This window comes from Neophocaena asiaeorientalis, unplaced genomic scaffold, assembly GCF_003031525.2.
Source record: "Neophocaena asiaeorientalis asiaeorientalis breed wild unplaced genomic scaffold, Neophocaena_asiaeorientalis_V1.1 scaffold236, whole genome shotgun sequence".
NCBI lineage: Eukaryota > Metazoa > Chordata > Mammalia > Artiodactyla > Phocoenidae > Neophocaena > Neophocaena asiaeorientalis.
Genome location: NW_020173418.1, coordinates 731,330 through 747,827, shown reverse-complemented (window position 1 = coordinate 747,827; position 16,498 = coordinate 731,330). Strand labels below are relative to the sequence as shown.

The window sequence follows — 16,498 nt, the reverse complement described above, 5'->3', positions numbered from 1 at the left end:
TTCGTGTACAAGTTTTTGTTTGCACACCTGTTACCCGTCCTTTTGTCATATACTTAGGAGTGGAATTGCAGGGTCATATGGTAATCCTATGTTCAGCTTGCTCAGGAACTGTCAAACTATTCCACAGCACTATACCATTTTACATTCCCACCAGCAGTGGGCCAGGAGTTTCAGTTTCTCCGTGTCCTTGCCAACACTAGTTATTTTCTGGTTTTTTTTGCATTAAGGCTACCCTGCTTGGCGTGAAGTGGTATTTCATTGTGGTTTGTTTTACACTTCACTAACGTTGAATGATGTTGAGCCTCTTTACCTGTGCTTGTTGTATATCTAGGAGAAACGTCTGTTCACGTCCTTTGCCCATTTTAAAATTGGGTTGTTTGTGTTTTGAGTTGTCTGGGTCCTTTACATATTCTGGATACTAGATTGTTATCAGTTATGTGGTTTGAAGACATTTTTTTCCTAGTCTGGGTTTTGTTTTTTTTTGGTGCCCAGAAATTTTAAAATTTGATTAAGTCTAATTTATCTGTTATTCTTTTGTTGCTTGTGCTTTTGATTTCATGTTTAAGAAATCATTGCCAAATCCAAGGTCAAGAGGATTACCCATTATGTTTTCTTCCTTAAGTCTTATATTTAGATCTTTGATCCATTTTAAGGTAGTTTCTTAATATGGTGTGGGGTAAGGGTTCACTTTATTTCTTTTGGTTATCCAGTTGTTCCAGTATCATCTGTTGGAAAGATTCTTCTTTTCTCAAGTTCTTAGCACCCTTGTCAAAAATCATTTGACTATAGATACTTAAGTTTGTTTCCAGACTCTCAGTTCTGCTCTGTTGGTCTCTGTGTCTGTCATTAACGCCAGTCCCACACTGTTTTGAACACTGTAGCTTTGTGGTAAGTTTTGAAATCGATAAGTCCTTCAACTTTGTTTTTCTTTCTCAAGATTACTTCGGGTCCCTTGCATTTCCATATGACTTTCAGGTCTGGCTTTCCCATGTCTGCAAAAAAGGCCATTGGGGTTTTGTAGGGATTGTATTGAATCTGTAGATCCTGTTGGGGAGTCCTGCCATCTTCACAATATTAAGTCTTTCATTCCATAAATATGAGATAGCTTTGTATTTATTTAGGTCTTCTTTCATTTCTTTGAGCAGTATTTTATAGTTTTATTGTTATCAGGGTAATGCTTTTTGCTTTCTGCTTCAGCTCTTCACTTGTCTCAGGTCTGTTCACGTTTTCTGCCTGTTCTCGAGGCAGGTGCTTGCTGTGATTTTAGGGATTTATCCGTCTCACCTAGGCTAGCTAATTTATTGCTGTACAGTTGTTCACAGTGTGGTCATAGTTCTCTTTATCTCTATACGATCAGTAGCAATGTCCCCACTTTTTCTTTCTGGTTTTAGTGATTTGCATCTTCTCTCTTTTTTTTTTTTAGTTAATCTACCTAAAAGTGTCAATTTTATTGATGACATTTTTCAAAAAAACAACTTTTGGTTTTGTTGATTCTGTTGTTTTTCTATTTTCTATTTATCTCTGCTCTAATCTTTATTATTTCCTTCTTTCTAACTTTGGGTTTACTTTGTTCTTGTTTTTCCAATTCCTCCAGGTGTAGTTAAGTTATTGATTTGAGATCTTTTTTTTTTTTACTGTGTGCATTTATAGATTTAAATGTCCCCCTTAGCACTGATTTTGCTGCATCTCATAAGCTTTGGTATGTTGTGTTTTTGTTTTCATTTGTCTCAAAGCATTAATTTCTCTTGTGATTTTTGTTTCTTTGGCTGGTTGTTTAAGTGTGTGTTATTTAATTTCCACATATTTGTGAATTTTCCAGTTTTCCTTCTGTTGTTAATTCCTAGTTTCATTCCATTGTGGTCTGAGAAGATAATTTATATGATTTTACTTATTTCAATTTATTATTTTTTTCTTTTTTTTTCTTTTTGCGGTACGCGGACTTCTCACTGTTGTGGCCTCCCCCGTTGCGGAGCACAGGCTCTGGACGCGCAGGCTCAGTGGCCATGGCTCACGGGCCCAACCGCTCCACAGCATGTGGGAACTTCCCAGACCGGGGCATGAACCCGTGTCCCCTGCATCGGCAGGCGGACTCTCAGCCACTGTGCCACCAGGGAAGCCCCTGTTTCAATTTATTGAGACTTGTGTTGTGGCCTAACATACTGCTTCTCCTGGAGGGTGTTGTTCTCTTTGTTCTTGAGAAGAGTGAGTCTTCTGCTCTTTTTGTGTAGACTGTCTCTACATGTCTGTTAGATCTGATTGGTTTATAATGTTGTTCTTTGCCTGAAATTTTGAGATACTACAGGGCCAGTATTCCAAGTCCAAATGAAAGAGCAAGGCTTTCCTAAGCTCTTTGATTTTGTCAGTCTTTGTGCCCACACGACCCATTCAGAAATATGCACCATACTGTCAGTCAACATCTGATTTCTGCAGACCTCATTAGCAACTAAAAATTGTTTTTAAAAATCTTGAAAGTGTATTTCCATCTAGAAATTGCCTTTCTTTTTCTGTTGTCTCCCTTTTTTCCAGAGACTCCAGTAGGTAAAAATCATAGCACAAATCATTAATTATGGGGGCTTCCTCTGTTAACAGTACTCAAGAGTTTAAATTCCAATCTGACGACTGGCTGCAAAAAGCCAGGGAGTTGTGTCCAATGAATACATATCTATCTTTGTTGCTCTCTCTGATCAAGGTGATTTCTCTTTCATACAAGAAATTATAAGCATATGTTTTATATTAATTTTTATGTATACTTCTACATAGTAAAACAGCAGCAAATTCAGCATTTAGAGGGTTAACATTACAGCTGCCAGGGGAGATCCCAGATGGAATGCAGCCCCTGCCCCTTCTGGGGCCTCACAGAGGCACTGCCAGGCTGAAGAAAAGACTATTTTCCCTCCAGTTTATCTAAAGCTTTTACTCCAGACCTGGGAATTGAATAACCTTTTTTTCTCCCTCTTGGAGGAGAGTGGAGCACAAACTTTACATTTTTAACCCACCCAAGCCCATTTTTGGGAATGTTTGGGGCACTTTTCCTCTTACGTGGAGACAGAACAAAGACCACAGGGTTACCAGGGACGTGCTTTCCCCTCCCTCAGTCCAAGCAAGCTGGCTGCTGGGGTTGAATTTACTGTTTTCAAATACATTGGTAAATTTTATTTCTCACAGCTGACAGGTCAGCTTCTGTTTTATATTATGGGTGGTTGCATGGCCACCAGGGACCAAATATTCATCATGTCCCATCCCTTCATTCTTCCTTGTACCGAACAATGCTTTTGCAATATCTCAGTGACTCAGGGTTGTTCTAGAGAATCCCATTGCTGTCATCCCTGTGTCAGGGTCCCCAAGACCACCCCCAGTTTTAATGATTTGCTAGCAGGCCTCACAATACTCCAGATATAGTCATACTTAGGGCTAAAGTTTATTACAGTGAAAGAATAGAAAGCAAAATCAACGATGGCATATGGGCAAAGTCTGGGAGAAACAAGTCCTCTCCCAGTGGAGACCCACAGGGTGCACTTAGTTCCCCCAGCAAAGAGTTGTGACCACACATGTGAAGTGTTGTCGTCACATGCAAAGTGTGGAGACTCGTGCCCTGTGCTTTCACTGGGGCAGGTCATGCAGGCATCTCTGCCTGGCACTTGAGTAAGTTTCAGGTCCCCCAGAAGGAAGCAGGTTTCAGCAGAGACCATGTTGTTTGTGCAAACAGTTTAGGCACAGGGATGCATTCTTGGCAGTGAGGGGATGGTGGGAGCCCTCACGAAATCCAGGTTCCCAGAGGCCAGCTGATGGCTGACTTGCAAACAGGCTGTCTAGGGACAGCAGTATCAGGCCTGCTCTGTCAGCTCTTTTCTTTACAGTACCATAATTAAAGTTTGTTAATTTCTCACACGGTTAAACATTTAGGTGGTTATTTTTTGTTTTTCTGTTCTAATAAAAATATGAGTGATGAGTGTCTCTCTAATAACTTAAAATCATTTTGTTTTTTGGAGTGGGGCATAACTCCTAGAAATAGAGTAAATGTCTTTCCTGAGAATTTTTATATCTTTTACATCTTCTGATACATATTTATATATTTTGTCCTCCACTTAACCTTTTTAAAAATTTTAGTTCTCATCAGTAAATTTTTCATGGTATTTGTTGTATAGGTAGAAAAATATACTACGGATTCTTTAAAATTATTATCTTCATTAATATGTAACACGTAAAAAAAAACATATATCAAGATTAGGAAATTGTAACTACTCATTGGCTCACCTGCTGTTTTTGATGCTCTGATAGGCCCTAGTTGTGATAATGTTGAAGAAGATATGAACTCTTCCGCCCGAGGAGCTTCTGCCACAGTTTTGGAAGAGACACGGAAAGAAACAGCCCCGGTACAGCTCCCAGTTTCAGGGCCAGAGCTGGCCGCCATGATGAAGATTGGAACCAGGGTCATGAGAGGCGTGGACTGGAAATGGGGTGATCAGGTACTTAGAGATTTGACTTAAACACGTTAGCCATATACGTTAGTCACCTTCTGCACATCCTGACTTGCATGCTGTGAGTAGGTGGAAGCTGGAATAAATACCTACCTCATTCAAGGACATGTGTGATTGACAGGTGATGTAGTTGTTGATTTCCGGGCAGGTGAATAGAATCTCAAAACCAGTAGAGAGTAGCGGCGGCCTGCTTTAGGGCCCTTGAACAGGATCAAGTCTATGAGGAGTGGCGACTCTTTTCAGGAAACTCCTGGCATAGGCGCGACTTGAGGTGCAGCCCAGAACAAGTGTGAGAGGGGGCAGGAGAGGGTAATCCTCACCTGAATAGTCATGTCGGGAAAGCTCTGACACCGCCTCTGTGAGCTCATGGCCGTGTGCCGGTAAGGCGTGCTGACCCAGTGGCTACAAGCACCTGCTTGGGTGGTGCCAATCTTTCCACTTCTCCCCCAGCACTTTGCTCCTGTGTCTCTGTCAGGTCGCCCCAAGTAGAGGTCGGGAGCTGGGCTCTGCGCCGGTGCTGGAGCCACTAGCTGAGGACAGCGCTCACCCTTCTGTGACATGGAGTGTTCTTGTCATGTCCAGGTTTTCTCAGCCTCACTCTTAAGCACATGCCTCCTGAGAATCATCTCAGAGATCAGAGTGACTGGAACAGCTAGCAGCATCCTAAAAACAGCTTCTCCTCATAGAAATGAGAGGTAGAGGTTCACTCTAAGATCTGGGGGAAAACTGAAGAACGGGAGGCAACGAGGAGATACTGGTGCTTGTTGGAGGTTCCTGACCTTGTGAAGCCCCAGGAGGGGTTGAGGGGCCAAGGAGCAGGGTGGCAGGACCAGGCTGGGAAGTCTGGTCTCTGCATTGGCTTAGAGAGCATGCTAATTGAGGTGGTGCTTTCCCCGCTCACCTCTTCGGTAAAGGCGTGCGAGCAGGTTCGTGCTGGTGTTCACTTTACAGTGATGATGTGAGCTGGGCATGTAGGTGGGTTTGGAGCCCCCTGTGGACTCGGGGGCTGTGTCCATTGCTGCAGCCACCTTCACAGGCAGTGTTCCTGTGACAGACAGGCCCGCACACCATTAACCCGTCTCTGCTTTGGCTTCCTCAGGACGGACCTCCTCCTGGCCTCGGCCGCGTGATTGGTGAACTTGGAGAGGATGGCTGGATCAGGGTCCAGTGGGACACAGGCAGCACCAACTCTTACAGGATGGGGAAGGAGGGGAAGTACGACCTGAAGTTGGCGGAGCTTCCGGCCTCTACGCAGCCCTCGGCAGACGACTCGGACACGGAGGATGACTCCGGTGGGTGCCCGGGGGACCTGGCAAGCTGTGTGTTGGCTGCCCGTCCTTTCATCTGGGAGTGAGAGAGGTGCTCTGTAGGTCAGGCTTTCCCGGAAGGTCTAGTTGACAGGCCCCGGGTGATTTCTGAGGGACTTGACTCCCCATTTCGCCTCGGAGACAGTGGGGGGCGGCGGGGTGAGGCAGTGGGGGGCTTGCTGTGTCCTCTCCCCTGGTGGGCCTCCTGGTGTCCCTGAGCCTGTTCCTGGAGTTGCGGGCATTGCCTCACCGTGCCCTGAGCATGTGTTCTTCCTTCTTTCACCTTCCCCCCCGAGGCCCTTCCCTCAGAATGTGGCACATAATGTGGAGTTAGTCAGTACTTTACTGCCTTAGAGAAAGTGAGGGTGAGAACTTAGAGTGACCTCAGAAGGTTAACCCTGTAAGGAGAGGTAAGGCTGTGGGAGGAGGGCTCCATGACATTTTTTGAGACGCATCTGAAAGACCCCGGGATGCCGATCTTGGCGAGACGGTCTAGGAGGCTGGCACTGATTCTTGGGGCTCAGGTGTCTGCTGTATGCATAGCATGGCAGGCTCCCAAGGTCACTCTTACGGTTAGGAGAGGAGACCCAAGAGGCTGAGCTCGCTAGAGAAGGGGTGGCGTGGAAGGTGGCAGAGGCTGTGTTCTGTGCCCATCGCATGAGCAGGCTGCTCCATGCATGTCAGTTATAAATGGATGACCCCTGTCTTGGGCATATTAGGAGTAGTGTGTGGGAAGCTGTGTGGCCCTGCCTAGGTAGTTGGTGCTGCTTTGTTATCACTGCATCTGACAGTGTCCAGGCCAGGTGTCCCTCCTCCCAGCTCTCTGCCTGGGGGCTTCGCTTGTGAAGTTGGGCCCTGAGCAGGGCAGGCCAAGTGACAGAGAGGTGGCCCAGTTGTGTCTTCCTCATCCAGAGGCCGATGGCCTGGGCGTGTGAGCACCAGGCTCCGCCTCCTTGGAGGCGGCCACCTCATCTTCGGCGGGGCATAGCCAACTCATCAGCAGCCGACTTTTGACATTTGATAAGTTGGATCCTTGAAATCATTTTAGTGCTTCTGAGCTGTATGCTGAGATTGCTTTAAAAAATTTAACTGTAATTTAAAAGGCTTGTTTCCTTTGAGTAAGGTGGGGCCAGAGCTGATTAGGGTGAGCACTTGTGCATCCTGAATTCCATCTTTAATTGCAAAGAGCTGCTTCCCTTTCCACAGTAAGAAAAGAAGAATGTGATACTAAATCCCTTAAGTTACATGCAGGGACATTTTCCAGTTTATTTGGGAGTATAGTTCCTTATTTTGATTCTTTTTTTCAGAAGCTGAACAAATTCAAAGGAACATTCACCCCACTGCAGTGATGCTTACCAGCACTGTTAATTTACTGCAGACTCTTTGTCTTTCTGCTGGAGTCCATGCTGAAGTTATGCAGAGCGAAGCCGTCAAGACTCTGTGTGGGCTGCTGCGAATGTTGGTGGAGAGTGGAACGACAGACAAGACATGTATGCAGTGGACAGTTGTGGACCACAGAGTCAGAAGTGGGCTGTGGATTTGTCATGTGTTTGTGTGTGTGTGTGTGCATGTGGGGGTGTTGTGTGGGTGGGTGTGTCAGTGTCATAGGGCCGCTGCTGTAACGAATTACCACAGACATGATGTATTAGGTTGCTTGAGCTGCCACATCAAAGTACCACAGTCTGGCAGCCTCAGTAACAGAATTTATTTCTTCACAGTTCTGGAGGCTAGAAGTTCAAGATAAAGGTGTCAGCCGGGCAAGTTCCTCCTGAGGACTGTGAGGGCAGGAAGGATCTGTTCCAGGCTCTCCCCTAATTTCTGACGGTTTGCTGGCAATCTTTGGCATTGCTTGGCTTGTAGATCTCTGCCCTCATTTTCACATGGCATTCTCCCTGTGTGTGTCTGTCTCCAAATTTCCCCTTTTTATAAGGACATCAGTTACATTGGATTAAGGACGCACCCTAATCTAGTTTAACCTCATCTAAACCAATCACATCTGCCATGGCCCTGTTTCCAAATAAGGTCCCATTCTGAGATAGTAGGACCGAACACAGTTCAACCCTTCACAGTGGGTTAAAGCAACAACTTCATTCTCTCAGAATCCTGGGTACCAGAAGTCCAAAATCAAGGTGCCGTCAGGCCTGTGCCCCCTCCCAACGCTCCAGGGGAGGGCCCCTCGTTTTCTCTTTGAGCTTTGGTAGCTCCAGTGTTCCTTGGCTTGTGGCCATATCGTTCCAGTTTCTGTCTCATCTTCACTTGGATGCCTCCTCTGTTCTTTTCTGCCTCTTGTAAGGGCTTTCATTGGATTTGGGGTTCACCCTAATGCAGTATAATGTCATCTCAATCCTTACCTTACTTATATCTGTGAAGAGTTTATTTCCAAATAAGGTCACGTCTGAGGTTCTGGGTGAATATGAATTTTGGGGGATACAATTCAGCCTACAAAAGTGTTCTGAGTATGTGAATGTGAGTATGTGTAAGTGGGGGAGAAGTTGAGGAAGTGAGTGGAGCAAACGTGTGTGTGTACACGTGAGTGTGAGTTTGAGTGAGACTGAGTGTGGATGTGGATGTGTGTAATTGGGTATGTGCGAGTGAGTGTGAGTGGCTGTGAGAGTGCGTACCTGAGACGTGCTGGGGTGCGAGTGCCTGTGCATGTGTGTGGGTGTGACTGAGTATGGGAGAGAGCGTGTCTGAAGGGTGGTGTCCCTGGAGGCCTGGAGGCCTGGAGAACAGGACGGCTGGTCCGTGGGAGCTGGGGAAGGGAAGCTGGTCCGGGATCTGAGCGGGTCACGTGGCGTGACCCCACCTCAGGGCCTCTGCCAGCCAGGAGGGCTCGGAAGCCCCAGGTGTCCGCTAGTGGAGACCCCGGGAGGAGCAGATAGGGTCATGCTCTTGGCAGAGTCAAGCCGGGTAAACTAAACCCTGTGAAAACCTCTTATTCTCATTCTACTATGGTAGCCTTCTTAAACTTGGATTGGAAATTTATGATGCAGATCAAATATAAACAAGCTCCTGGGGGATATTTAAAACATGTGAAATTTACAACCTATACCAGATGTCCTCCCACAGATAACTGCTATTGAATTGTGAATTGTTTTCCTACTGCTTAGAGACAGTAAGTAGATGAAATTCCTTAGCGAGTTTGAGTTGCTCCGTGTACCTTAGAGATTTTTAAAATGTACAGTGTTCCTTGAGCCAAGTCGCAGGTCCTCCTGTTGCTCTCACTTAGAATAATTGAAACTGTAATATATTTGGAAAGGAGCTTATTATTGAAAGTAATGTGATGTAGGTAAGTTAAAAGTTGTACTGGGCATTTATTTCTGGAAATGGGATACCAAGCTGGTCTGTCTTGCTCTGGCAGCCTCCCCCAGCAGGCTGGTGAGCCGGGAGCAGCATAGGAGCTGGTGCACCCTGGGCTTCGTGCGCAGCATCGCCCTCACACCGCACATGTGCGCCGCCCTCAGCTCCCCGCCCTGGATTGCGCTGCTCACGAAGGTCGTGGAGGGACACGCGCCTTTCACCGCCGCCTCGCTGCAGCGGCAGGTAACTGTGCTGCCAGACTGATCCCCGCTTAGCGTGAGTTTTGGGACTGTGGGAGCCCCATCAGAGGTGGCATTGAGCTGGCCGTTGTCATTAGGTGCCTGAGGGCAGAAAAGAACTGGAACTAACACAGTAGATTTTCTAGAGTTCAGAGGCTGAGGAAGTTGATTATTTTAAATTGATTCAGTTGTTAAGCCTTAGTTGACTTGCTTTTCTGTGAAGTGATAAATCCTACCAGCTGCTCTGATCCGCTTCATGGGAGTTGTGGTATAATTGTCTTGAGAAGAATTAAACTAAAAGGAATTATTTTTTAATTAAATGAATATCTGCATGTGTAATGTAGCTTATTTTTTAACCTCTGATAATCCATATCACTAATCAACTTGGATGTAATTATCTTGCTGTAGAATCATGAATATTAGAATTTTCACATGATTAATTGTGTTACAGGAACAAAAAATAAAGTAAAACCTCCTAATCTGTCAGACAGTGGCTTTCTTTAATGCTCGCTGTTTTCAACTGCCCGTGTCAGATCTTAGCTGTACATTTACTGCAAGCAGTACTTCCGTCGTGGGACAAGACGGAAAGGGCAAGGGACATGGAGTGCCTTGTGGAGAAGCTGTTTGGTTTCCTGGGGCGCTTGCTCACCACCTGCTCTTCAGATGTCCCGTTCCTCAGAGGTGGGCAGCTCTCCCCCTTACCGGTGTCCTGGGTAAGCGAGCAGGGCGTCATGAGGCCCTCCTTCGCGTGTTTCCTGCAGAATCCACGCTGAGGAGGCGGAGGGCCCGGCCGCAGGCCTCCCTGACTGCCACACACAGCAGCACGTTGGCGGAGGAGGTGGTGGCGCTGCTCCGCACCCTGCACTCCCTGGGCCAGTGGAACGGACTCATCAACAAGTACATCAACTCGCAGCTGCACTCCGTCACCGCCGGCTGCGCGGGAAAGCCGGCAGAGGGGGTGGGTGCCGCACTGCCTTTTCACAGCTGCTAGTTTTTCTCTGTAGAATGCTGATTTAACTTTCAAATTACCTTTTTAAATGCTGTGTATTTTGTTCAAGGATGTATTTTAAAATATTTTTTACTGGAAAAAGTTATTGAGGAAACTAACATAAAAGTGAATTCGGCTTAATTGCAAGTGTGTAGGAGACAGGCAGCCCCTGGGCTCTCGTCTACAAGCTTGCTGTCTGTCTGCATTAGGCTCTGTTAGAGGACTACTTTCCTGACTCTGAGACCCCTGAGGTGGGGGGCCTCATGGCAGTCCTGGCTGTGATTGGAGGCATTGACGGTCGGTTGCGACTAGGGGGACAAGTCATGCATGATGAGTTTGGAGAAGGCACCGTGACTCGCATCACCCCGAAGGGCAAAATCACCGTGCAGTTCTCCGACATGCGGACGTGTCGCGTTTGCCCACTGAATCAGCTGAAGCCAGTAGGTGAACTTGTGTTTGGGTTACTAGGTAATGAGGCAAAGGGGTTTTATACTAGACCTGGGAAGAACTTGATTCTTGTAGTTTAGGTTGGCCTTCTACGAAGCTACCCAACTTAAGGAAAACCATCTATCTTTTTCCCTTTGATTAACAGGGCCTGTCTCACAGGGTTGTGTATAGATTAGTAGTTCATTGTGTCTTGACATGAAAGGGCATTAGCAATTTAGAGGGTCCTGTGTAAGTATAAGTTAGTTTTATTTATTTCAAAATGTGAATTTATGAAATTTATTTTTTATTGAATGACTCAACTTTCAAAAAAACCTAAAAATGACTCCTTTAAAAAAAATGATCTTTTATTCCACGTTGAAAATGCTTAATGACTATGTTGAGTGACACGACTTATGTAGCAGCTACTGTCATCTTAAATCTGTGAATTAGGGATCCATAGGGAAAGTGAGTGATTTATATTACTTTGATATAACCCAAGTGCAATTTGCCTATATCTTTCAATAAAATGCTGTTTTTGATTATTATAAGAATATCTGCATGTTGTAGAAAATTTGAAATGTATAGAAAATATCTAAGAAGTTAATAACTACCACCACGATGTAATTATTGTTTAACAAGTCAGTAAAGAAAAAATTAATTTAGGTTATATTTACTATATATGTAAGCCTTTATCTTGCCTTTGGGGTTGTCTTTTAAAAATTATTTTCAGATCTAGAAAGACTTATGAACATGTGTGTTACTTCAGAATTAAGACTCATAGTTATGATAACTTTCGGAACGTTCATTTGTCCTTCTCGTTGGACACACTTTGAAGATTTCTGTACTCCCTCTCCAGCTCCCTGCTGCGGCGTTCAGCGTCACCAACTTGCCCTTCACAGAGCCCATGCTCTCGGTCTGGGCTCAGCTGGTGAACCTTGCTGGAAGCAGATTGGAAAAACACAAAATAAAGAAGTCACCTAAACAGGGTTTTGCAGGTCAGTACATGCCCTTCATGATGAAACAGCTACAGTCTTAACTAGTGTTGTTTGGACAGTGTTTGTTGTTTTGTCAGAGCAAGTTCTGTCACTGCTGAAGTCTTTGGGTTCAGATGGATGGCCACTGGTTGAGTGACGGTGGGTGTGTAGATGAGAGTGTGTGATGCAAAGAATGAAGCCATGGCGGGGGTGGCACCTGAAGAACCCCAGGCCTCTCTACCTCCTGGTGCCAGCGTTATTCTGTGCACACTTTTTGAAGAGGAATCTGTGTTCTTTCCCCCTCTCCATTTACCCCCTGGCCTCTTTGCAACCGTACCTAGCAGGGCCTGTGTGTTTGGACCTGCCTCGCTTGGTGTCTGGATGCTGGCCACCCGTCGAAGACCAAGGCCACTCGTGCTGGAACTATTCCTCTTCCACTGCTCACTGGACTTTCCTTACATTGCCCCTCACGTATTATTTGAGAGTTCTTCTCCCTGACTGTTGTTTGCACCTTGGAAATCCTTGTGGTTTCATCCATAACTTCTTGATCTTTCTGCCCACTCTTCTTGAGTTTTCTCACCCATTTTTCCCCATTCCTGTAATTGCTGCTGCAGCGTTTATGATGGTAAACACCTTTAACTCTGGATCTCCAGTTCACATCTCTGGCTAGAGGGCCAGGTGCATGTAAACCACAGCATGTCAACAATTCAAGTAACTTTGTCCCTTAGCCAGTGTTTCCTGTCACAGTGAATAAACCTGTCTGCCAGGTATTCGAGCTTGGTGCCCCAGTGGCACCTCTGGCTCTTCCTGTGTCCTCCCATCCCACATTCCCACGTCCCCATGCTGCCTTCCATGGCCTCCAAAGCATGTCCTGCTTTGGAGCGCTGCTGCTGTGACTGTAGTCTAGCTCTCCTTGTGGTCTGCCTACCATCCTTGTGGTGGCTTCCCTAGTCTGTTCCTCAGTCCGCCCGTGGACATTACTGCAGTCATTTGTTTAGATAAGATTCTGTAGGGTGCGATGGTTTTGATGAGTTAGAGAACTGTATGCTGTGAGTATCTGACAAAAGTGTCTCATAGGCGTCTTGGGAAGACAAGGTGAAAGTATTTTATTTGTGATGTAGGTATCTGGTTGAAATTTCAGCAGTTTGGGAAATATTTGATAATACCAGCAATAGCTAACGTGGTTCTAATTGTGTTAAACCGTCTAATACTCGCCCCATCCCGAGGTAATGCATGGGGAGCGGGAAAGGGGGAAGACATGAGGGAGGTAGAGGATGCTTACCCACAGTACTGGGAAAGGCAAGTCCTACGTTATGGACAGGCTTTGACATTGTCAGGGCAGTGCCTTCCTCAGGCTGTACAACTGCTGAGGGGGAGAGCCCAAGCAGCATGTTCCATTCCTGCTGAGTCCTTTTTTTTTCCCCACAGGACAAGTAGACTTGGACCTGCTGAGGTGCCAGCAGCTAAAGCTGTACATTCTGAAGGCGGGCCGTGCTCTGCTTTCCCACCAGGACCAGCTCAGGCAGATCTTGTCTCAGCCAGCTGTTCAGGAGGCTGCAGCTACTCATACAGGTATCTTTTTAAGGAGCCCTTTTGAATCTGTCAGAAAGGCAGATACTCCAATAGGAAACACGCAAGGAACATGAACAGGCAGTGCATAAAAGGGGAGGTACAGATGGCTTCTACACGTACAAGGAAGATGTGCAACCTGGCTAGTAACTGATGAAAAGTGATAGAGCCTGAGGGGATTTGGTGGGGAGGGAGGGAGAACAGTGCTCTGCTGCCTCACTATTTAAAGTGCGGCCCAAGGACCAGTAGCATTGATGGCACATAGGAACATGTAGAAATGTGGACTCTCAGGCCGCACCCCAGAGCTAAGAAATCAGGATCTGCATTTTTTACAAGGCCCTAAGGTGGTTCGTATGCACGTAAAGTGGCACTGCTCTAACACTTTGCTAGTGAGAATTTAAGTTGGTACAACCATTTAATGGGCATTTGAGGAAATCTTAGACTTCAAAATGCATACACACACATATCTGTATCTGTATATCCATTGATTAGCAAGTCATCCTGTGGGGATTTATCACATGAAAAGGTGTGGAGATACATGTTTACAGATGCTCATTATGGCTTTTTTGTTGGTATTGTTTTCGTGATGAAAACTGGAGACACCTAAATGCCCATTATTAGGTGAGGTACCCATGCAGTGGAGTACCATGGCGCCATTCACAGTGATGATATATATATATATATATATATATATGTTAATGCCATGGAAACTTGAAAATGATAAACAAAAAAGCTCATTGCTATGTATATCTGTTTGTAGATTTGCCATAGATTCATCTGCTTACCAAAATAGTGACAGTAGAATTTCAGCTGACTTTATTTTCTGTGTACTCTTCTGTATTACCTCAACTTTCTGGAATGAGTTCATATGACTTTGAATAGAAAAAAACCAAAGCTATGAAATATTTTTTGATTACCTATTATTGAAAGACATTGTGTTAAATATTATGGGGAACAAGATAGTCTTTGTTTATGATTTTTTTACTCTCTGGGGTGAGGGTGGGGATAGAAAATGGACGCAGATGGCTCTGTCCAAGGTACGGGCCTGTGTGCTGTAAGACATGTGAGCACAGGTTCACAGGCATCTGGGGGATGCTGGCAGCTGAGGGCTGGGGAGAGCAGCCTCGGAAGTGTGTGGCAGACCCTGGGTGCAGGCTACTGAGGCGTCTCCGTCCCGCGGGAGGAAACTGTAGGAGCCCAGGCATAAGCAGTAAGTATGTGGGTACTGAGCTTTGTAAGGAGCTCAGGGTTTATCGAGGACTGTGGGGCTAAAGCTGGACAGGTCAGCTGAAGTCATGTGGTAGAGTGCCCTGACTACCAGAATGAGAGGTAAGGCTGACTGGAAAAGCTGTGGCAGTGCCTGTCATGACAAGGATTGATGTTGAGGAAGATAAATATATATGCTAGTGAGTTATAGGAATATTTGAAACAGGAGATCATGGATATGGGGGCAATTATGTCAGGTGATAAGGTGTCTTCCAGGGGAAGGCATGAAAAATGGAAAGAAGGAATCAGTAGACACTGTGATGGTGTAGTCTTTTAGATGATATCTTTTTGGAAAACTAGCGAAAAGTCAAAGATGGCTGACGTTTCAAGCTTGAGCTATAGGGAGGATAGGGAGGAGGACTGTTGACAAAAATCAGAAAAGCCCAGTGGAGTGTGGGGTGTTGCGTTTTGTTTCCTAGACTTCAGAGGGCATCCTGGAGGTAAATCTAATGGAAGTGCAGATTCATTCCGTATTAGACATTAGGGACCCTGAAGACAATCCACAGTTGTATTAGAAGATCAGGAAGCAGAGCCCAGGGAATTGGATTGGCTGTTCTGTGGTCACCCCGATGTGGAGCTATGGCAGCGGTGAATCAGGATTACCTTCCCACGCTTGGGGCAGATCAAGGGCTCCAGATGGAGCTGTCTAGAACAGGGCTTAAAAAATCCACCACAGCCACCTGTTTTATAAAGTTTTATGGGAACATAGCCGCACCTGCTTGTTTACATGTCATCTCTGGCCGCTTTCACACTTCAGTGGCAGAGTTGAGTGGTTGTGACGGACCCTGTGGTCGGTAAGCCTAAACTGTTGACTCTCTGGCACTTCAAGACGATTTACAATCTCTGGTCTTAGAGGATTAGTTGAAATTGTAACCAAACCTGGCTATCAGTGGTCCCAGGGCAAACAATAAGTGCCGGACACCTCACCCGAAGCTGCTCAGATTACAACAAAAGACATCACCCTGACCACACGTCATATTTGGGATTGGTGTCAGTTTATAGTCTGAACAAGGGTTAACAGAAAAACCAGGGCTAGAGATACAGACTTGGAGTGTTCATAGAAGGGGTTTCTGGAGCACTGAGTGAGCACCAAGATGGAGAGGGTTAAGAACTGGACCAAGGGCAGGAATCTGGGAGGTAGCTTTGGTTGGCTCTAAAGACACAGACAGATGAACTAAAGAAGGACCGAGGCCAAAAAGCAGGGAGTGGAAAAAGCCTTGAAGATTTTGGTTATCTGATGCTTGATGAGGTAGAAATCATACCTGGTTTAACATGCTCAATGCACTATCTTTTGCAGTAAGGAGATGTTTGCTGTTGGAAATACAGTGTCATCCATATTTTGTTTTTAAATTCAGATGATGGAGCAGCCTCATCCCCTGACCTTGGGGACATGTCTCCTGAAGGGCCACAGCCCCCAATGATCCTCTTGCAGCAGTTACTGGCCTCGGCCACCCAGCCGTCTCCAGTGAAGGCCATATTTGACAAACAGGAGCTTGAGGTACAGTCAGTAGCCTTGGCAATTCTAATCCAGTGCATTAGATTGTGGACAACTTTCTTTTCCTAGATGTGTATTTTCTTAAGGATATAGTCTGAATTTTAAATGATATGCCAAAGTAATTCTTATGACTAGGTTTTAACCATGTTTGTCATAGAATATTACAATACTAGTTAGAGAATGAATGAGTTAAAGTTTAATCTTATTTAAAGTTTCTGTGAATTATTTGTAAAAATTAACTAGATTCAGCATTTGGTGTTAATGTTCAAATATTCATGGAGGGATCTTTTTCCAGGAAATATTATTATTGAAAGAGCCCCATTAGACCTAGGAATATGGTGCTTGCTTATTTGTTTCACTCACGCCAAAGCCTGTCTTGAGCATGCCTTGTTGCTGCCAGGCTCTCAACCAACACCCTGTTCTGGAGCATGTGCACTGCACTGCATATTCAGGGGT

At 45.5% G+C, this 16,498-nt stretch overlaps 1 protein-coding gene across 6 annotated transcripts in view; it reads left to right on the top strand.

Moving 5' to 3' along the window:
• HERC2 (HECT and RLD domain containing E3 ubiquitin protein ligase 2) overlaps positions 1-16,498 on the top strand; it is a 228,790-nt gene that overhangs the window by 104,269 nt on the left and 108,023 nt on the right. For all 6 annotated transcript variants that reach the window (XM_024747286.1, XM_024747281.1, XM_024747285.1 and 3 more), the window contains 10 exons: positions 4,279-4,466; positions 5,578-5,770; positions 7,093-7,275; positions 9,147-9,328; positions 9,858-10,005; positions 10,086-10,282; positions 10,522-10,752; positions 11,595-11,733; positions 13,141-13,284; positions 15,903-16,045. In XM_024747286.1, coding sequence (XP_024603054.1) covers positions 4,279-4,466; positions 5,578-5,770; positions 7,093-7,275; positions 9,147-9,328; positions 9,858-10,005; positions 10,086-10,282; positions 10,522-10,752; positions 11,595-11,733; positions 13,141-13,284; positions 15,903-16,045 — 1,748 coding nt within the window. The remainder of the gene's footprint in view (positions 1-4,278; positions 4,467-5,577; positions 5,771-7,092; positions 7,276-9,146; positions 9,329-9,857; positions 10,006-10,085; positions 10,283-10,521; positions 10,753-11,594; positions 11,734-13,140; positions 13,285-15,902; positions 16,046-16,498) is intronic.